Source organism: Osmia lignaria, chromosome 16 (genome assembly GCF_051020975.1).
Source record: "Osmia lignaria lignaria isolate PbOS001 chromosome 16, iyOsmLign1, whole genome shotgun sequence".
NCBI lineage: Eukaryota > Metazoa > Arthropoda > Insecta > Hymenoptera > Megachilidae > Osmia > Osmia lignaria.
This window is the reverse complement of record NC_135047.1, coordinates 1,550,470-1,570,229: the sequence shown is the minus strand read 5'-3', so window position 1 is coordinate 1,570,229 and position 19,760 is coordinate 1,550,470. Positions and strand designations below refer to the sequence as shown.

Genomic DNA, 19,760 nt, shown 5'->3' with positions numbered 1-19,760 from the left:
AAAATTGAAACATGTAAACCGTGTAAAATAGAAAATTAATGATTATTTAATAAAAAAGAAAACAGGTAGACCATGATCTGATCCGGGTGTCTAATAATAAGCGGTAAGGTGTCGAGGGAGCGAATTGACCTGAAAGCGTAAGAGTACAAAACACTACGGTCAATAGTCGTCAGAAGGGATAATTACCCTTCGTCCCTTTGAGGTTCTAATACGAAGTTTCTTTTTCTTCGTTTACCAAACTACCAATCATAATACAGGGGTACCATTGTCTGGCTTTCGTACAAAATCACAGTTCACTGCATTTCCATTTCATTCGTGATTTCCTAGGTGTAACGTACACTGCTCGGTGTCCAGAAAGCGAGTATCCAAAGTGGCAGAGTATTTCTGTCCGGTGGTGATAGCAAGAGCGAAGTGTCAGTAATCATGCCGAAGGAAAATAAAAGCACAAGCAGAAGAAACAGGCGTCAGTGCTCGGAAGTCGATAACGTAAGTACACGCTTTCGCGAACGAGAAAATAAAAAGAAACAGACGGTGAAAAGTGAACGTAACGAACGATCGACGATCTGATATCAAAGGTGATTGTTTTATTGATAACGTCGATGATCGCACCTTAGCTCGAACTGGCGTGCTTCGCGATAAATCCAGCCACGAGAATTTCCTTCAAAGTGAATCACAAGTATTATATTTATCGTTTGGAAGAGAGAGTACGTGCTTTGAAGAGTACGTCCCCCGTCTGGTACACACACCGTGACGTCATTCAAATATAGATAAACTAAAGCTAATTATATTCTCCAAATTATCTGAATTTTAATATTATTTACGTAACGATAAACTCTATCCACGGCTCGAAGGAAACGTTCACTTTTGACAAGATTATCTTGCGCCGAGTTCCAGCGAAATTCACGAATCGTATTTCATCACAATTTCTCATATGCAATACAATCAATGCTCGATATTTTCTAATTTTCCACAATCGCCCGTGCAGACTTAATCTTAGCCTGAGTGTCTCTTGTTATTGAAAACCACGCGTTCGAAATTACGTTTGAACGAACGTATTTCGTGAAATATTCTAATATTGTGTAAATTGGTATTTTGATAGGAAGCTGCGGCGTCCAGTGTAAGAGACTCGTTGAAAACCGTGACCAGCAGTAAGCGGTACAGCCCGTTCCCACGAGAAATACCAAGGAAAGATTTGAAAACGAAACAAGAAAACATGATGCCATCGATCGAAGTTCTTCATTCGATGAGCGGAGGCATCATCGAGAGTGGTATCAAATACATTCTCTTCCCTCTGCATCTTTTACGTTTCTGTATATTTGGAACGAGCACGAAACCCATCGCGTCCGAAAAGCCCGCAGAACCCAGCAGGAAACGCGATGAAGCAGAAAAAGAAGAGAAGAAAGTAAAGGAGCGTGAAGAAAAGAAGACGCCGAGAGAAGCTACCAGTATCAAGTCTTCGGAAAAGTCTGGTAGATCCAAGTCTGATCGCGATTTGGTGGATGAAAGAAAAGACGCAGTATCATGTGTGAAAAATTCGAAAGAAAAGAGAAGCCGTGACAAGGATGAATCCGCTGACGAAATGGTAACCGCCGAAGAAGATTCCGATTCCTCTGGTGAACAATGGAGCACCGCGAATAACACATTGGCAATGAACATGTCGATAGATTACGATAATCTCGATAGAACTATGTCGCACAGGGCGTCGGAAGAACCTATGGATGTATCAATGGAGGAACTACATTATGACAAGACGCATATCCCGCTGAACCTACCGCGGGATTATCGAGTGACTGAAAAACAATTTCAAAATAACAAAGAGAATATAGCTTCGAAGATGAACGTCGAGGAGCAAGATAGCAATTCATCCGTGGATGAAGAAATTTCCCGGATCTTTCAAAAGCAATGCACCTCCTCGGAGGACGAGTTTACTTCCTCGTTTGTTAAATCGTCCTCTTTCAAACGCGAGAAAACGATGCAGAATAATTTTCTTTATTACAAGACCAATTCCACGGTTGCGATTCATTCGAAGAAAAAGCCAGAGGGTAACGCGAAGGAGTATAAGAAGAAACAACCGTCGGATTTTAGCATTAATAGTAAAAGAAGGAAAGTGTCTCACGAGGAAGATAAAAATGAGAGAGAAAGCGAACGCAGGAGTGGAAATAAAGTTCGTGAAGAAAAACGAAGTTCTCGGCACGACACTCCGAGTAAACATGAATCGCGAGCTTCGAGGACAACGGCGAAGAATAAAGAAACGAAACGGAATGATGTGAAATATAAAGAAATAGCCACGCAAACGGACAGCGCATTTTCGGACGATGATGTTGAAATGACTCCCATTGACGCGAAACTTTGCAACAAACGTACAAGTCGCAGGTTGCATTTTAATATCATGAAGGTACATTTGCTACTCTGTTTTCCTTTTGTAATGAGTTCTTGTTTGTTGGTCTAACAGGCTATTGTTCTTTTTCAGGATAAAAACGTGGAACGAGAATTGAATTACGTAGCAGACACTGAAGACTCCAACGATGGATTGCCGAAAATTATACGTAAACGAATATCACGTTCCAGTACATCATCGTCGTCGACGGATCTTGGTTTTGACGAGCGTGCGTTAACAACCCCAGATGTGGATATCGTGATTGGACGATCGCGTACGAACTCATTGGATAATACGAATAATTTTCGAACGCGTTCTCGTCCTCCGCCTGGCTTTCCGGAATTACCTCAGAATCCACCGTTATTGCCTTACATCGGTAACAGTTCCAAACATTTTATAGTGCCACGACCAAACCCTGATTGTCCTAACTGTTCGATTGTGCCGCCAGCACCTTCGCCTATGAGACATCTCTATTATGACTATCCTGAATTTATGGACTTACCTGTCAATGTTAGTTCTTCGAAGATCTTAAATAATATTTTGAGGAACAACTACTACCGGTGATATTGTTATACTAGAAAAAAAAGAAAATATACATTTATAAATGCACATGTTTGTACAGAAAGTAACATGAATAAAAATTTGTTATGAAGAAATTTATCATTTGATTTTTAAACGTTTATTAAAAATATATACAACGTACAAAGCGAGAAAAACGATTCACTATCGTTCCCTTATCTTACGGTGTTGGCATGAATGACAAGTTCATCGGTGATAACTGACTTCCTGGTGTAGTATCTGGCCTTTCTCCTTGTTCAATAACGGGATCCGTTTCATTCATATCTTCCACCTGTAATTGATGTAAAATTAGAAATACGCTGATAATGATCGTTTCTTACATAGATGCATTAAACGGTGCTCAATTACCACCATCGAAGTTTCTTCAACTTTTACTCTTTTCTGAGCAATCGTTCTCAATAGTGTTTTAGCTTCTTCCTTCGTTTCATCAAATTGTAAACATTTCTGGGCATAGTGATTTGCCTGATCTAATTGTTCTCGTTTTAAGTGATACTGAGTTAAATACTTATACGCGTGACTTAAATCGGTCCTGTCCGCATTTCTAAATTCATCCATCACGAAATCGGTATAAGCTGCTGCCGCATGATCATGTTCACCTAACTTTTCATACAATCTGTAATATAAGGCATACGAGCGTGTATTTAATTGTAAATCTTAAATAATCCTGAGTTGCAATACATACGTAGCTAGTTTCAACAGTGCCATTCCCTCGATATCGCCAACATTACATGCTTTATAATAACACTTCAGCGCATCTTGTATTTTATCTTGCTTTTCGTACGCTTCTCCTAAAGCTAGCACCATTCTACTATCATGTGGCCTCAAAAGCTGAGCCTGTTTATAATAGTAGAGCGCATAAAAGGGCATTTTTAAAATTTCGTATGTTTGACCCAAGCCATACCATGCTCTGTAATCTCGCTTATTCATTTCTATACAAACAAAAGAATTGCTAAATAGATAAATACTTTCTTTTGACTTAAGATAATTCTCTTACTACGAACCAATAGCTTGGCGGTAGCTATGAATGGCACCGTTCGTATTTTTCATCTCCATGAATTCATGACCAAGTAACGTCCAAGCCGAAAGATACTGCGGATTTAATTTCAATGCCCTATGGAAATACATCACTGCCTTTTGATGATCTCCTCTTAAACTATAGTAATTTCCTAGAGAATATTAATTCTACCAGATAAAAACATAATGTCTTCGATTTAGATGTTTCCGATGGTACAGGAAACTTACCTACTATGCAACATGTTTCTAATCTGTATTTATCTATTTCTGTTGCTCTGTGAGCTAAGTATGCTAGTTCAACTTTCATTTCTTTTACATAAAGTAAATTAGAATATGTATCCATATTATCTAAACAGTAAGGATCTTCTTTTATTATCCTTTTAAATGTCTCTATCGCATTGTCAACATCTGAAAGGAAAATATCCCAATTCAGTATAAGAGTGTGAATCCTATTTGCAATCATTTAGAAACTGATCTACCTCTCCTGTAATGTACTGCAATTGCAGTTTGAGCAAGCACATATCCATTTTTCTTGAACCCCATTGACTGTAATTCATAATATAAAGCTAAACCTTCGTCGATCAGTTGCAACTCTAAATACATGTGAGCCATAAAGAAGTGTTTCATCCAATGATCAGGTAGACATAGATTTTCCAGTTTTTCTCTATCAATAATTAAAGAAGCTAATTCTAACCATGATCCCCAATGCATTGGTTGTTTGTGGACTGCCTCGACCAACACATCCATAGCTTCTCTGGTAAGTTGTAGCTTTTTCAAAGTTACACCAAAGAGATAAAGACTAAAACCATCGAGTTTATCATCCAAGTGATCTTTCCTCAAATCCGCGCATAACAATTTTAAACTATCATTTTTCAAAGGATCCGGGGGCACTACAGTCATGTCATCAATCTTTTTCTTTTCGCCTGATAAGTAGCGAGAATATAAATGTAGAAATCTAACTTTCGAAGTTTTACATTGTTCGGTAAAATAAGCCGCTCTAGCATATTCTTTTAAATCGAAATACGTTTTTGCCAAAATATATGTATCCTCTTCTTCTTCTGTATCCGACAAATACACATCGGCGGTAATGTCATGAACATTTGGTTTGACGTCTTTTAAGGAATAACTCAATTCTGCTAGCCTGTAAACAAATAAAAATTACTTTTTATACCCTCTCCGTAATAAAATAACAATTCTCTTTTTACTCTTATTTCAAAAACGTACAAACCATTTTGTGGTGTGCAATAATCCACGTTGAGAACATTCGTTTATCGCGCGCAAAAGATCAGACTTAACCTCTTTGATATCAAACTTGATAGGTTCTTCCATATCGTATAAGTCCTATCAATGATTGATCTAATGACTGTAATTACTATAGTTAACTAAATAACAATTCTGCACATCGCCATAAAAGAATCAATGTTTTCATGAATTAAATAAAGAAACTGAATACAAAAATTGTATACATGAAGATGTTTGCCGCCATCTATACATCGTATTCTCAAAAAGTTAACCTATCCGTTCCGCGAGTCTTTCAATCTTTACTTTAGTACGTAGTTATCTAGCTTAAAATTGTAGATATGTTTTTAATTCTATTATTTAAATATTATTTAAACATCAAATACGACCATTTTATAAGAAATAATTTGCACACCTACAAATAACGATGAGCTATCGTTTAATCTCATGGGTAACGTACTAATCATTTTTACTCTATATTTTACATATACAGTCATTTTAATTTCGAATGTAATCACGTTAATAATTTAAATACATAAAATCTATAATAAATTGCAAAATAGATTAGATACAGTTGATAAAATGTAACTCGTAGTCAATAAGATCAAATTCAAATAGAAACACCATGACTTGGCGGAACATTCAAAATGTGGAGAGCAATCATAAATTTAAATTACTCGACAAAATAAGGTTTACATTTAGAGAAAAAAATCATGTGCTGTTTAGGGTGCCAATTCTCATGGTCAACTTGGACAGGGTATTCATTCGGAGGAATGTCTTTTACCCCAAGAAGTTGATTTGTCCAGATGTTCATTAGAACCCCGAAGAATACGTAAAATAGTTGGCGGTGCTGGTCACTCCTTAATTTTAGACGATTACGGTAACGTTTATTCCTGCGGCTGGAACAATAAAGGTCAAGCAGGTTTTTCTACCCAGCAAGATGTTCTTTCGTTTCGAAAACTAGATAATAAACTTGAAGGCAAGGTTGTCGTGGACATCGCATGTGGCTGGGATTGCTCCGCGGCATTGACAATAGAAGGCACTTTATTTCTCTGGGGGTCGAATTGTTTCGGACAATTGGGGGAACACCTGAGTAATCTTCGTTGGACGCACGAACCTTTTGAACTTCTAATCGATCGAAAAGTTAAAGGGATTTCCTTTGGCCTAAGGCACACTGCTCTAATAACAGAGGATCATAAAGTTCTGGTAGCGGGTGCAGGTAATAGAGGACAATTGGGTCTAAGTCTGTCGAGGAACGAACCGCTTTTAAATGCCGCATACACTTTCACAGAAGGTAAACATTTTTGAAACGAAACCTTTCTTCCATGATGGCCTGAGTTTCATTCTGCTTCGTAAACAGTTCCAACTCTGACAAATGTGCACAGTGTTAACTGTGGTCAACGTCATACTATTGTAGTAGAGGAAAACGGGGATCTTTATGGTTTCGGTGACAATAAACATGGACAATTAGGCTTAAATACTGATATACTCTCAAATACATCCTTTCCAATAAAACTATTAGACGTTCCGTTTAAATCACCGACTGAGATCCAATGTGGCTGGTCGCATACGGTTGCATTAAGTGGTAATTCAAATTTACATCTATTATATAAGTAACATGTATTATTTTAAAGATAATTTACTTATTTCTAGATGGTCAGATTTTTTCGTGGGGTAGAAATACGTATGGACAATTAGGTGTTAAAGAATTCGAAGGATCATCAACTTGGAAGGTTATGTGGCTCGAAAACGAGTCGAAAATTCGTCAGATTTCTGTCGGTTCAGAACATAACGTTGCTTTAACAGGTGTTTCTCTACTTTTCATCAAAGGATTCAAAATCAACGTGTATATTAATGTATTATATGCTTAATATTGCAGAGAACGATAGGATTGTGTGTTGGGGTTGGAACGAGCATGGAAACTGCGGAAACGGTCATACGAGAGACGTTAAATTTCCGGAAGAACTTTCACTTCCGTTTAATTACGCGGGAATTTGTATCGGTAGCGGTGCAGGTCATTCGTTTGCTGTAATAAAGAAGCTATAAATTTTATTGACGAAACACGTTTTCTTAATGCTTTTTTCATTCTTTGAATCCTTATTATACACATTTCTATTCTTGGAATATGTTCTTATAACAATTGCATGTACGGAGTCGCGTGAAAATGAATCATCAGGCAAAGGGTCAAAGAACTATATTCCTTTCGAAACATTGTGTAAAGAAACTATAGTTTTACTTAACTACGCAGGTAGGTAGACAAAGGCCGGTTAGTATAGACTAAAATCGACCTCCCTTCGGGTCGTAATACACCACCTGTCAACGATAAACTGTTTAGTGGGGGAGTCCACGCGAATGAAACGGTAGAAACAGTACACTTTCATACGAACATCGATTTAGATTTAAGAAAAAAAAAAGAAATTGCAAAACTACGCATACGTACACATGACACGATGTTACGTTCAAGATCCCAGACCAGTGTATGGTAAATATTTTCAGATTACACGGCTGTAAAATACCTGAAAGTATGTTTTAACGTTATGTTCATTATTTTGTCGTCTTTGTCAGGGAACAAGAAGCGAAATTTGTACAGGATCGAATATCCAACGTGGAGAAACATTTCGCAGAATTATGCGTGACGTTTGCGGCATATGCAAGAAAAGCGGCAAGGTTTGTCGGTAACAGCAATCCGATATATGTACCCCTATATATCGATTATTTTATTTCTTTATATTTATAAATATACTTTCAGATTGCGCGATAAAGGCGATGAAATTGCAAAAGTAATTCAGACCTACGCTCATTCGGAAAATATAAATCGATCACTTTCTACAGGATTGACGAACTTTTCAGCGACTCTCTCGGTGATAGGCGACTACAGGTACGCGTTCGTTTCGCTAAATCATGAAAAGGTGTAAATAAAAAGAATTTTTTATGTTATTAGTGATGCCAAAGTACAAAGATTCGATGCAAAAATAATTGCTCCGCTTTCTCAATATGCGACTATCTGTAAACATGCTCGTGATGACGTGAAAAATACCTTTGCGGCACGAGACAAAGAGTTAACTAGGAAAAGACATCTGGACAGGCTCAGAGAAAGAAATCCTAGAAACAGACAAATGATCGTATCCTTATATTAATATTCATATTAAATTGTTCACGATTTGCAATGTATTTTATATTCTTAAATATGAATACAGTCACAAGCTGAATCGGAATTAATGAAAGCTTCCGTCGAAGTTTCAAGAGTTGTAAAGGGGTTGGAAGAGCAAATTGATTCATTCGAAAAAAGGAAATTACATGACTTAAAAACCTTACTGTTAGATTTTGTTGCTATCGAGTTAAGTTTTCACGCAAAAGCTTTGGAGTTATTGACGAAAGCTTATCAAGACGTTAGTGAAATCGATGAAGTTAAAGATCTAGAGGTAAGATGTTACTGACGTATTAAATATAATTTTGTTATGCATTAAATAAGTTTTAAAGTTTCATAGGTGATTTTAAATTAGCGTCATACTGATACTTTTCTCACAGGACTTTCAGACAATGAGAGGAAGTATGAATGGGGTAAAATATTATTCTGCTTACCACATTTAATTTAGTATTATGAGGATGACATACATCAGATACTTTTATTATTTAAACTAATAGATTTAATGATTGAATTTAGGAATTTCGTGAAGTGATGCGTGTTCCGGATTCTGTTGCAAGATTGGCTACCGTTGAACGAACTTCATTTAGACAAGCTTATTCTCTAACTAATTTGGCTAGTCGTTTTACTTCTTCTCCCATCATTTCACAGAAATTAGATACCCGTGCGACGGGGTCCACGGTAGGTCTTCATTTTAACTTGATATGTAATAATTGTGTATGGTTATTAATGAACATTTATTTATAGGATTCTGCAAAATCTAGTTTAAAAACCAACTCTTCAGAATCTGTACAAATTGAGGAATATAAAGAGAGTTCAGAAGAAACAGACTCTGAATCTATTAAAGATAAACCTGTGAGAATCAGGCATAAATCTATGTAATTATGTATATTTCATTAATTCCATTTAATATTTTATACAATTGTAGATTAAACTGCAAACAGATTCTAAACATGATGGTCCACGCAAATTTATATTTAAAGCAATACCCCCAATTCCTGCATATCAGAAGTTTTTAACAAAGCCTATGATTATTAAGTATAATTAAGTATGTCTCCCGTTTTTATTTAACAAGAAAAAAGAAAATGTAGATTAGATTGGATTACTTTACTGCAAAAAAGGTGATTTATTTCTTTTATAACTAAAAGTACATATCAATAACCTTTAGATATCATTCTTGACCAATAGCATTAACCAATATTAAAAATGTTTTTGTTTGTATATCAAAATCAATCTTATAATAGATATGATCATTTTTCACCTCCTTCTACACCAGCCTGTGTCATTAGGTCTGTGATGTTCTTTTCTAGATCATCTATCCTGTTTCCCATTTCATCTAGTATTTTCTATTAAGGATAGTTATAATAATTAACATTCCGAGTACAAAACTGTTAAAGTAAATATAAAATTTCCTTAAATAACTTCTTTTTTTTATATATTAGTTCTCACTTTCATAAAATAAACATTTCGGCGTTCATAACCATTACATTTTTTGAGGTTATTTAAGGAAGCATGTTTGTAAAAAAAGGCTTAGAAAAGGATATTTTTTCCAAGAATTTGATCTAACATTGTTTGAAATTTACCCTGCATATTTTGTAGTAGTGTTTGTACCTAAAAATAAAAAAAGAAAATATAAACAAGGAATCGTAACATTGAGTTACAACAAATGACACAACAATACATCGGCCTATACTTACATATTCTGTCAATTCTTGCATATTTTTTGGTTCCGCATTATTACCCATTCCATAATTATCAGTATCTTCAACTTTATGATCTGGTTTAATATCTGCCATTTCTAAACAATTTAAACATAAATAGAAATACCAAATACCATTTAATGGTATTGGATAAGCATTATGATGTAATGCTTGCATAAAACACATATGAACAATAACATTTTGCAATGTTGAAGAACACATAAAATACACGCAAATATTATAAAATAAAATTAACTCTGCAAATAAAATACCAATCTAACTTCATTTTGAAATTGTCACTAACCTTGATTTCCATCACTTTGACCAGTGTCCAATCTTTCAGCTGGATCTTTATCTGTTGCTGGCTGTTTCTGAGCATTGTCCACTGCTGTTTCTATTGGTTCTATCTGAAACATAATCAATTAAATTGTTAGTTTACTATTCAATTTACTATAATGTAAAGATCCTCAAGTGTTACTAACTTTCATTTCCAAACGCTGATAAATTGGATTTTGAAGCATGTTCTTTGGAAGAGGATAATCCCCTTCTTTTTTACCTTGATCACTGGTTGTGGACTCATCTGTCCCTTCTAACTGTGATATTCTAGGTGTCAATGCTGATTCTAATATAGAATTTTGATGTTTATTAAGTTTCTGTTTCTTTCTTGAAGTTTCTTCCTTAGCTGTTACCACACTTTCTTCCACTGCCTGCTCCAGTTCTGCTAATTTTTTATACGATTCTTTAGCAAATATATCTCCCCCGGAAAGCCCACGAATTTGCAAGGCCTCTGCAGCTTCCAACAGGGCTGGTAAATTTTTCTGCTCTATATTTACCTCCCCTTTATATATAAATATAAGTAATGCTTGCAATTCGCTGAAGTGCACACCTTTAAATATTATAACAAGATGGCGACAGGGATTTGTCTGTAACAATAGAGATTAGAATAATGGGTTAGCAGGTTAATTTATTGGTTAATAGGTTAACCTCAACTAGCATACAACACATTTGTTTTATACAATTCTCTATCATGTCTTATCAATTAAATATAGATTGACAATGACTTTTGATTGACAGCGAGACAATTGTCAAAAGGTCGAAGAAATTAAAAAAAGAAAATAACGTAGAAAGTCAACCTGGAAAACTTTCTTGAAAAAAGGACTGCTAGCCGAGAGAATCACTTTATGCGCCTTAAGACACCGTCCATTGCTTGCCAATGTCACATCCACCAGACCTTTTTCTTCCCAAAGGCTTTCGAAGCTCGTGGCGATGTTGTTTAAAAAACTGTTCCATTTTAGACATATTTGATTTGACATATCTCACGGACAGCAAGTGTCAATTCTATCAAAAATGTTAACACTGTGTCGCGGATTACACGACGCTCGAATCCGTCAATGACAATTACAATTCAACGAGAGTAACAAAGTCGACGATGACAACAGGAATAACAACGACAACGAGAATGACAACGACAGCGATGACGACGGCAACGACCGCGATGTAACAGCAGTCGTGCCAGGCACGCACAAACATCCTTGGTGCTGGGTTGGGAGAATATAGTCAATATGGCGGCCATGCTCTGTTGAATTGCGCGCGACCTTAGAAACCACCATCGAAACATTATTATTCGTTCAACGAGAAAACATACCTGTTTCGCGCAGCTCAGGGAGGCCCTCTAGTCTTGCTTCTATCTTCATGGTCATATACACGGCGTACAAAAATATATAATAAAAGAAGCAGCTTGTTTCAAACAACTGATAACGTCGAAGGTCGAAGAGTATACTGAATATAAGACCGCTGGGTATATTACGCGGCGCCATTTTGCGCTTGCGCAGACGAAGCATGCGCAGTACAAACGAAATCTCGTTGCGCGATAGGTATGATTTCTCGTTGAACCAATAATATGTTGCTCTCTATCTGCTTCTATGCTATAATCCGATAGATCAAACAACGGAGTAAAGAAAAAAAAGTATTAAAAAAAAAAATATTTCTTACTACTTAGCAAATCTATAATATTACTATTACAAACTTAAGTGACACATTGTTGACTCATGACATATTTGCTACTATAAACGTAGCTAATTGAAATATTCCATCCCTTGATATTTTTAATTTGAATAGAATACTTGAAACGAAATTTTGCAATAGAATGAATTAAAAGATAACGAAAAATGGTAAGGTGGTAAAATGATAAAGCAAGAGCTCTCTGCATGCTTGCGTGCTCACGCTCGTGTGCATACAGGTGTGCACAGCTGTCAATTGCCACGTGCAATGCGTAGGTAGCGTGCGTGCATTCTCGCGTGTCTGCATGCTTGTGTGAGCCTGCATCTTATAACAGTATTCTGTAATCGTTAAGATTTTACCATCGCAAGCACATCAAAGTACATGAGAAAAATTCTGTAATACTGCGAAATCCTCGAAATACCCCCTTTTTGATATTAAAATTGTGCATCATACTGTACTTTCTTCGTGACAATTTCACTGCACGAAAAAAGGAAACCTTGCAAGAATAACGTAGCTGGAACTTTAAACGACCCCAATTTTCAATTCTAATTCCTCGAAAGAAAAGAAGGGATTATGATGGCAGGTAGAATCGAAAAGGTCGCACGTACAATGCCCTTTACCTTAAACTCCCTCGTTAACTTCACTCAATCGATGACGGATATTTTGTGTTATAAAAATTGAAACATGTAAACCGTGTAAAATAGAAAATTAATGATTATTTAATAAAAAAGAAAACAGGTAGACCATGATCTGATCCGGGTGTCTAATAATAAGCAATAAGGTGTCGAGGGAGCGAATTGACCTGAAAGCGTAAGAGTACAAAACACTACGGTCAATAGTCGTCAGAAGGGATAATTACCCTTCGTCCCTTTGAGGTTCTAACACGAAGTTTCTTTTTCTTCGTTTACCAAACTACCAATCATAATACAGGGGTACCATTGTCTGGCTTTCGTACAAAATCACAGTTCACTGCATTTCCATTTCATTCGTGATTTCCTAGGTGTAACGTACACTGCTCGGTGTCCAGAAAGCGAGTATCCAAAGTGGCAGAGTATTTCTGTCCGGTGGTGATAGCAAGAGCGAAGTGTCAGTAATCATGCCGAAGGAAAATAAAAGCACAAGCAGAAGAAACAGGCGTCAGTGCTCGGAAGTCGATAACGTAAGTACACGCTTTCGCGAACGATGCAATACAATCAATGCTCGATATTTTCTAATTTTCCACAATCGCCCGTGCAGACTTAATCTTAGCCTGAGTGTCTCTTGTTATTGAAAACCACGCGTTCGAAATTACGTTTGAACGAACGTATTTCGTGAAATATTCTAATATTGTGTAAATTGGTATTTTGATAGGAAGCTGCGGCGTCCAGTGTAAGAGACTCGTTGAAAACCGTGACCAGCAGTAAGCGGTACAGCCCGTTCCCACGAGAAATACCAAGGAAAGATTTGAAAACGAAACAAGAAAACATGATGCCATCGATCGAAGTTCTTCATTCGATGAGCGGAGGCATCATCGAGAGTGGTATCAAATACATTCTCTTCCCTCTGCATCTTTTACGTTTCTGTATATTTGGAACGAGCACGAAACCCATCGCGTCCGAAAAGCCCGCAGAACCCAGCAGGAAACGCGATGAAGCAGAAAAAGAAGAGAAGAAAGTAAAGGAGCGTGAAGAAAAGAAGACGCCGAGAGAAGCTACCAGTATCAAGTCTTCGGAAAAGTCTGGTAGATCCAAGTCTGATCGCGATTTGGTGGATGAAAGAAAAGACGCAGTATCATGTGTGAAAAATTCGAAAGAAAAGAGAAGCCGTGACAAGGATGAATCCGCTGACGAAATGGTAACCGCCGAAGAAGATTCCGATTCCTCTGGTGAACAATGGAGCACCGCGAATAACACATTGGCAATGAACATGTCGATAGATTACGATAATCTCGATAGAACTATGTCGCACAGGGCGTCGGAAGAACCTATGGATGTATCAATGGAGGAACTACATTATGACAAGACGCATATCCCGCTGAACCTACCGCGGGATTATCGAGTGACTGAAAAACAATTTCAAAATAACAAAGAGAATATAGCTTCGAAGATGAACGTCGAGGAGCAAGATAGCAATTCATCCGTGGATGAAGAAATTTCCCGGATCTTTCAAAAGCAATGCACCTCCTCGGAGGACGAGTTTACTTCCTCGTTTGTTAAATCGTCCTCTTTCAAACGCGAGAAAACGATGCAGAATAATTTTCTTTATTACAAGACCAATTCCACGGTTGCGATTCATTCGAAGAAAAAGCCAGAGGGTAACGCGAAGGAGTATAAGAAGAAACAACCGTCGGATTTTAGCATTAATAGTAAAAGAAGGAAAGTGTCTCACGAGGAAGATAAAAATGAGAGAGAAAGCGAACGCAGGAGTGGAAATAAAGTTCGTGAAGAAAAACGAAGTTCTCGGCACGACACTCCGAGTAAACATGAATCGCGAGCTTCGAGGACAACGGCGAAGAATAAAGAAACGAAACGGAATGATGTGAAATATAAAGAAATAGCCACGCAAACGGACAGCGCATTTTCGAACGATGATGTTGAAATGACTCCCATTGACGCGAAACTTTGCAACAAACGTACAAGTCGCAGGTTGCATTTTAATATCATGAAGGTACATTTGCTACTCTGTTTTCCTTTTGTAATGAGTTCTTGTTTGTTGGTCTAACAGGCTATTGTTCTTTTTCAGGATAAAAACGTGGAACGAGAATTGAATTACGTAGCAGACACTGAAGACTCCAACGATGGATTGCCGAAAATTATACGTAAACGAATATCACGTTCCAGTACATCATCGTCGTCGACGGATCTTGGTTTTGACGAGCGTGCGTTAACAACCCCAGATGTGGATATCGTGATTGGACGATCGCGTACGAACTCATTGGATAATACGAATAATTTTCGAACGCGTTCTCGTCCTCCGCCTGGCTTTCCGGAATTACCTCAGAATCCACCGTTATTGCCTTACATCGGTAACAGTTCCAAACATTTTATAGTGCCACGACCAAACCCTGATTGTCCTAACTGTTCGATTGTGCCGCCAGCACCTTCGCCTATGAGACATCTCTATTATGACTATCCTGAATTTATGGACTTACCTGTCAATGTTAGTTCTTCGAAGATCTTAAATAATATTTTGAGGAACAACTACTACCGGTGATATTGTTATACTAGAAAAAAAAGAAAATATACATTTATAAATGCACATGTTTGTACAGAAAGTAACATGAATAAAAATTTGTTATGAAGAAATTTATCATTTGATTTTTAAACGTTTATTAAAAATATATACAACGTACAAAGCGAGAAAAACGATTCACTATCGTTCCCTTATCTTACGGTGTTGGCATGAATGACAAGTTCATCGGTGATAACTGACTTCCTGGTGTAGTATCTGGCCTTTCTCCTTGTTCAATAACGGGATCCGTTTCATTCATATCTTCCACCTGTAATTGATGTAAAATTAGAAATACGCTGATAATGATCGTTTCTTACATAGATGCATTAAACGGTGCTCAATTACCACCATCGAAGTTTCTTCAACTTTTACTCTTTTCTGAGCAATCGTTCTCAATAGTGTTTTAGCTTCTTCCTTCGTTTCATCAAATTGTAAACATTTCTGGGCATAGTGATTTGCCTGATCTAATTGTTCTCGTTTTAAGTGATACTGAGTTAAATACTTATACGCGTGACTTAAATCGGTCCTGTCCGCATTTCTAAATTCATCCATCACGAAATCGGTATAAGCTGCTGCCGCATGATCATGTTCACCTAACTTTTCATACAATCTGTAATATAAGGCATACGAGCGTGTATTTAATTGTAAATCTTAAATAATCCTGAGTTGCAATACATACGTAGCTAGTTTCAACAGTGCCATTCCCTCGATATCGCCAACATTACATGCTTTATAATAACACTTCAGCGCATCTTGTATTTTATCTTGCTTTTCGTACGCTTCTCCTAAAGCTAGCACCATTCTACTATCATGTGGCCTCAAAAGCTGAGCCTGTTTATAATAGTAGAGCGCATAAAAGGGCATTTTTAAAATTTCGTATGTTTGACCCAAGCCATACCATGCTCTGTAATCTCGCTTATTCATTTCTATACAAACAAAAGAATTGCTAAATAGATAAATACTTTCTTTTGACTTAAGATAATTCTCTTACTACGAACCAATAGCTTGGCGGTAGCTATGAATGGCACCGTTCGTATTTTTCATCTCCATGAATTCATGACCAAGTAACGTCCAAGCCGAAAGATACTGCGGATTTAATTTCAATGCCCTATGGAAATACATCACTGCCTTTTGATGATCTCCTCTTAAACTATAGTAATTTCCTAGAGAATATTAATTCTACCAGATAAAAACATAATGTCTTCGATTTAGATGTTTCCGATGGTACAGGAAACTTACCTACTATGCAACATGTTTCTAATCTGTATTTATCTATTTCTGTTGCTCTGTGAGCTAAGTATGCTAGTTCAACTTTCATTTCTTTTACATAAAGTAAATTAGAATATGTATCCATATTATCTAAACAGTAAGGATCTTCTTTTATTATCCTTTTAAATGTCTCTATCGCATTGTCAACATCTGAAAGGAAAATATCCCAATTCAGTATAAGAGTGTGAATCCTATTTGCAATCATTTAGAAACTGATCTACCTCTCCTGTAATGTACTGCAATTGCAGTTTGAGCAAGCACATATCCATTTTTCTTGAACCCCATTGACTGTAATTCATAATATAAAGCTAAACCTTCGTCGATCAGTTGCAACTCTAAATACATGTGAGCCATAAAGAAGTGTTTCATCCAATGATCAGGTAGACATAGATTTTCCAGTTTTTCTCTATCAATAATTAAAGAAGCTAATTCTAACCATGATCCCCAATGCATTGGTTGTTTGTGGACTGCCTCGACCAACACATCCATAGCTTCTCTGGTAAGTTGTAGCTTTTTCAAAGTTACACCAAAGAGATAAAGACTAAAACCATCGAGTTTATCATCCAAGTGATCTTTCCTCAAATCCGCGCATAACAATTTTAAACTATCATTTTTCAAAGGATCCGGGGGCACTACAGTCATGTCATCAATCTTTTTCTTTTCGCCTGATAAGTAGCGAGAATATAAATGTAGAAATCTAACTTTCGAAGTTTTACATTGTTCGGTAAAATAAGCCGCTCTAGCATATTCTTTTAAATCGAAATACGTTTTTGCCAAAATATATGTATCCTCTTCTTCTTCTGTATCCGACAAATACACATCGGCGGTAATGTCATGAACATTTGGTTTGACGTCTTTTAAGGAATAACTCAATTCTGCTAGCCTGTAAACAAATAAAAATTACTTTTTATACCCTCTCCGTAATAAAATAACAATTCTCTTTTTACTCTTATTTCAAAAACGTACAAACCATTTTGTGGTGTGCAATAATCCACGTTGAGAACATTCGTTTATCGCGCGCAAAAGATCAGACTTAACCTCTTTGATATCAAACTTGATAGGTTCTTCCATATCGTATAAGTCCTATCAATGATTGATCTAATGACTGTAATTACTATAGTTAACTAAATAACAATTCTGCACATCGCCATAAAAGAATCAATGTTTTCATGAATTAAATAAAGAAACTGAATACAAAAATTGTATACATGAAGATGTTTGCCGCCATCTATACATCGTATTCTCAAAAAGTTAACCTATCCGTTCCGCGAGTCTTTCAATCTTTACTTTAGTACGTAGTTATCTAGCTTAAAATTGTAGATATGTTTTTAATTCTATTATTTAAATATTATTTAAACATCAAATACGACCATTTTATAAGAAATAATTTGCACACCTACAAATAACGATGAGCTATCGTTTAATCTCATGGGTAACGTACTAATCATTTTTACTCTATATTTTACATATACAGTCATTTTAATTTCGAATGTAATCACGTTAATAATTTAAATACATAAAATCTATAATAAATTGCAAAATAGATTAGATACAGTTGATAAAATGTAACTCGTAGTCAATAAGATCAAATTCAAATAGAAACACCATGACTTGGCGGAACATTCAAAATGTGGAGAGCAATCATAAATTTAAATTACTCGACAAAATAAGGTTTACATTTAGAGAAAAAAATCATGTGCTGTTTAGGGTGCCAATTCTCATGGTCAACTTGGACAGGGTATTCATTCGGAGGAATGTCTTTTACCCCAAGAAGTTGATTTGTCCAGATGTTCATTAGAACCCCGAAGAATACGTAAAATAGTTGGCGGTGCTGGTCACTCCTTAATTTTAGACGATTACGGTAACGTTTATTCCTGCGGCTGGAACAATAAAGGTCAAGCAGGTTTTTCTACCCAGCAAGATGTTCTTTCGTTTCGAAAACTAGATAATAAACTTGAAGGCAAGGTTGTCGTGGACATCGCATGTGGCTGGGATTGCTCCGCGGCATTGACAATAGAAGGCACTTTATTTCTCTGGGGGTCGAATTGTTTCGGACAATTGGGGGAACACCTGAGTAATCTTCGTTGGACGCACGAACCTTTTGAACTTCTAATCGATCGAAAAGTTAAAGGGATTTCCTTTGGCCTAAGGCACACTGCTCTAATAACAGAGGATCATAAAGTTCTGGTAGCGGGTGCAGGTAATAGAGGACAATTGGGTCTAAGTCTGTCGAGGAACGAACCGCTTTTAAATGCCGCATACACTTTCACAGAAGGTAAACATTTTTGAAACGAAACCTTTCTTCCATGATGGCCTGAGTTTCATTCTGCTTCGTAAACAGTTCCAACTCTGACAAATGTGCACAGTGTTAACTGTGGTCAACGTCATACTATTGTAGTAGAGGAAAACGGGGATCTTTATGGTTTCGGTGACAATAAACATGGACAATTAGGCTTAAATACTGATATACTCTCAAATACATCCTTTCCAATAAAACTATTAGACGTTCCGTTTAAATCACCGACTGAGATCCAATGTGGCTGGTCGCATACGGTTGCATTAAGTGGTAATTCAAATTTACATCTATTATATAAGTAACATGTATTATTTTAAAGATAATTTACTTATTTCTAGATGGTCAGATTTTTTCGTGGGGTAGAAATACGTATGGACAATTAGGTGTTAAAGAATTCGAAGGATCATCAACTTGGAAGGTTATGTGGCTCGAAAACGAGTCGAAAATTCGTCAGATTTCTGTCGGTTCAGAACATAACGTTGCTTTAACAGGTGTTTCTCTACTTTTCATCAAAGGATTCAAAATCAACGTGTATATTAATGTATTATATGCTTAATATTGCAGAGAACGATAGGATTGTGTGTTGGGGTTGGAACGAGCATGGAAACTGCGGAAACGGTCATACGAGAGACGTTAAATTTCCGGAAGAACTTTCACTTCCGTTTAATTACGCGGGAATTTGTATCGGTAGCGGTGCAGGTCATTCGTTTGCTGTAATAAAGAAGCTATAAATTTTATTGACGAAACACGTTTTCTTAATGCTTTTTTCATTCTTTGAATCCTTATTATACACATTTCTATTCTTGGAATATGTTCTTATAACAATTGCATGTACGGAGTCGCGTGAAAATGAATCATCAGGCAAAGGGTCAAAGAACTATATTCCTTTCGAAACATTGTGTAAAGAAACTATAGTTTTACTTAACTACG

At 36.6% G+C, this 19,760-nt stretch overlaps 9 protein-coding genes across 20 annotated transcripts in view; 5 read left to right on the top strand and 4 right to left on the bottom strand.

The window, feature by feature from the left end:
- LOC117601014 (protein Wnt-6-like) overlaps window positions 1-480 on the bottom strand; it is a 71,185-nt gene extending 70,705 nt beyond the window's left edge. Inside the window, exon 1 of the mRNA XM_034317211.2 lies at window positions 339-480. Coding sequence (XP_034173102.1) covers window positions 339-425 — 87 coding nt within the window. The 5' untranslated portion in view covers window positions 426-480. The remainder of the gene's footprint in view (window positions 1-338) is intronic.
- On the top strand, window positions 358-2,941 carry LOC117601010 (uncharacterized). 2 transcript variants are annotated; one of them, XM_034317203.2, is made up of 3 exons: window positions 358-486; window positions 1,100-2,395; window positions 2,471-2,941. In XM_034317203.2, the coding sequence occupies exons 1-3, from the start codon at window positions 424-426 to the stop codon at window positions 2,939-2,941; spliced, it is 1,830 nt and encodes a 609-aa protein (XP_034173094.2). In that variant the 5' UTR covers window positions 358-423. The 2 variants fall into 2 exon arrangements, with proteins under 2 accessions (XP_034173094.2, XP_034173095.2); XM_034317204.2 differs by having other exon boundaries at window positions 468-575.
- Window positions 2,833-5,339, bottom strand: LOC117601011 (cell division cycle protein 23 homolog). Of its 2 annotated transcripts, none has more exons than XM_034317205.2 (8): window positions 5,199-5,339; window positions 4,450-5,111; window positions 4,199-4,378; window positions 3,958-4,122; window positions 3,639-3,885; window positions 3,305-3,569; window positions 3,081-3,227; window positions 2,833-2,951 (listed from the first exon to the last, which is right to left on the bottom strand). In XM_034317205.2, exons 1-7 carry the CDS (start codon window positions 5,297-5,299, stop codon window positions 3,117-3,119), a joined length of 1,731 nt encoding a protein of 576 aa, XP_034173096.1. In that variant the 5' UTR covers window positions 5,300-5,339; the 3' UTR covers window positions 2,833-2,951; window positions 3,081-3,116. The 2 variants fall into 2 exon arrangements, with proteins under 2 accessions (XP_034173096.1, XP_034173097.1); XM_034317206.1 differs by having other exon boundaries at window positions 5,195-5,329.
- A 180-nt stretch (window positions 5,340-5,519) lies between these two features.
- On the top strand, window positions 5,520-7,407 carry LOC117601020 (secretion-regulating guanine nucleotide exchange factor-like). 2 transcript variants are annotated; one of them, XM_034317226.2, is made up of 6 exons: window positions 5,520-5,660; window positions 5,936-6,089; window positions 6,174-6,503; window positions 6,570-6,794; window positions 6,863-7,015; window positions 7,089-7,407. In XM_034317226.2, the coding sequence occupies exons 1-6, from the start codon at window positions 5,637-5,639 to the stop codon at window positions 7,253-7,255; spliced, it is 1,053 nt and encodes a 350-aa protein (XP_034173117.1). In that variant the 5' UTR covers window positions 5,520-5,636; the 3' UTR covers window positions 7,256-7,407. The 2 variants fall into 2 exon arrangements, with proteins under 2 accessions (XP_034173117.1, XP_034173115.1); XM_034317224.2 differs by having other exon boundaries at window positions 5,936-6,503.
- Window positions 7,408-7,535: 128 nt separating this feature from the next.
- On the top strand, window positions 7,536-9,516 carry LOC117601021 (CBY1-interacting BAR domain-containing protein 1-A-like). Of its 5 annotated transcripts, none has more exons than XM_034317227.2 (9): window positions 7,536-7,691; window positions 7,775-7,876; window positions 7,959-8,087; window positions 8,151-8,331; window positions 8,407-8,631; window positions 8,738-8,770; window positions 8,874-9,035; window positions 9,102-9,209; window positions 9,283-9,516. In XM_034317227.2, the coding sequence occupies exons 1-9, from the start codon at window positions 7,660-7,662 to the stop codon at window positions 9,400-9,402; spliced, it is 1,092 nt and encodes a 363-aa protein (XP_034173118.1). In that variant the 5' UTR covers window positions 7,536-7,659; the 3' UTR covers window positions 9,403-9,516. The 5 variants fall into 5 exon arrangements, with proteins under 5 accessions (XP_034173118.1, XP_034173119.1, XP_076549125.1 ...); XM_034317230.2 differs by having other exon boundaries at window positions 7,548-7,691; window positions 7,775-7,880; XM_034317228.2 differs by lacking the exon at window positions 8,738-8,770.
- An 82-nt stretch (window positions 9,517-9,598) lies between these two features.
- Window positions 9,599-11,619, bottom strand: LOC117601023 (uncharacterized). 3 transcript variants are annotated; one of them, XR_004580579.2, is made up of 6 exons: window positions 11,188-11,619; window positions 10,537-10,977; window positions 10,359-10,461; window positions 10,052-10,152; window positions 9,804-9,965; window positions 9,599-9,700 (listed from the first exon to the last, which is right to left on the bottom strand). XR_004580579.2 is itself a non-coding variant. In XM_034317237.2 (6 exons), the coding sequence occupies exons 1-6, from the start codon at window positions 11,365-11,367 to the stop codon at window positions 9,687-9,689; spliced, it is 867 nt and encodes a 288-aa protein (XP_034173128.2). In that variant the 5' UTR covers window positions 11,368-11,619; the 3' UTR covers window positions 9,599-9,686. The 3 variants fall into 3 exon arrangements, 2 of the variants coding, with proteins under 2 accessions (XP_034173128.2, XP_034173129.2); XM_034317237.2 differs by having other exon boundaries at window positions 9,938-9,965; XM_034317238.2 differs by having other exon boundaries at window positions 9,599-9,693; window positions 9,899-9,965; window positions 11,188-11,618.
- Window positions 11,620-12,842: 1,223 nt separating this feature from the next.
- On the top strand, window positions 12,843-15,247 carry LOC117601009 (uncharacterized). Its single transcript, XM_034317202.2, has 3 exons — window positions 12,843-13,214; window positions 13,406-14,701; window positions 14,777-15,247. The coding sequence occupies exons 1-3, from the start codon at window positions 13,152-13,154 to the stop codon at window positions 15,245-15,247; spliced, it is 1,830 nt and encodes a 609-aa protein (XP_034173093.2). The 5' UTR covers window positions 12,843-13,151.
- Window positions 15,139-17,645, bottom strand: LOC117601013 (cell division cycle protein 23 homolog). Of its 2 annotated transcripts, none has more exons than XM_034317207.2 (8): window positions 17,505-17,645; window positions 16,756-17,417; window positions 16,505-16,684; window positions 16,264-16,428; window positions 15,945-16,191; window positions 15,611-15,875; window positions 15,387-15,533; window positions 15,139-15,257 (listed from the first exon to the last, which is right to left on the bottom strand). In XM_034317207.2, the coding sequence occupies exons 1-7, from the start codon at window positions 17,603-17,605 to the stop codon at window positions 15,423-15,425; spliced, it is 1,731 nt and encodes a 576-aa protein (XP_034173098.1). In that variant the 5' UTR covers window positions 17,606-17,645; the 3' UTR covers window positions 15,139-15,257; window positions 15,387-15,422. The 2 variants fall into 2 exon arrangements, with proteins under 2 accessions (XP_034173098.1, XP_034173099.1); XM_034317208.1 differs by having other exon boundaries at window positions 17,501-17,635.
- A 180-nt stretch (window positions 17,646-17,825) lies between these two features.
- Sergef (secretion regulating guanine nucleotide exchange factor) lies at window positions 17,826-19,713 on the top strand. 2 transcript variants are annotated; one of them, XM_034317223.2, is made up of 6 exons: window positions 17,826-17,966; window positions 18,242-18,395; window positions 18,480-18,809; window positions 18,876-19,100; window positions 19,169-19,321; window positions 19,395-19,713. In XM_034317223.2, exons 1-6 carry the CDS (start codon window positions 17,943-17,945, stop codon window positions 19,559-19,561), a joined length of 1,053 nt encoding a protein of 350 aa, XP_034173114.1. In that variant the 5' UTR covers window positions 17,826-17,942; the 3' UTR covers window positions 19,562-19,713. The 2 variants fall into 2 exon arrangements, with proteins under 2 accessions (XP_034173114.1, XP_034173112.1); XM_034317221.2 differs by having other exon boundaries at window positions 18,242-18,809.
- The last annotated feature ends 47 nt before the right edge of the window (window positions 19,714-19,760 follow it).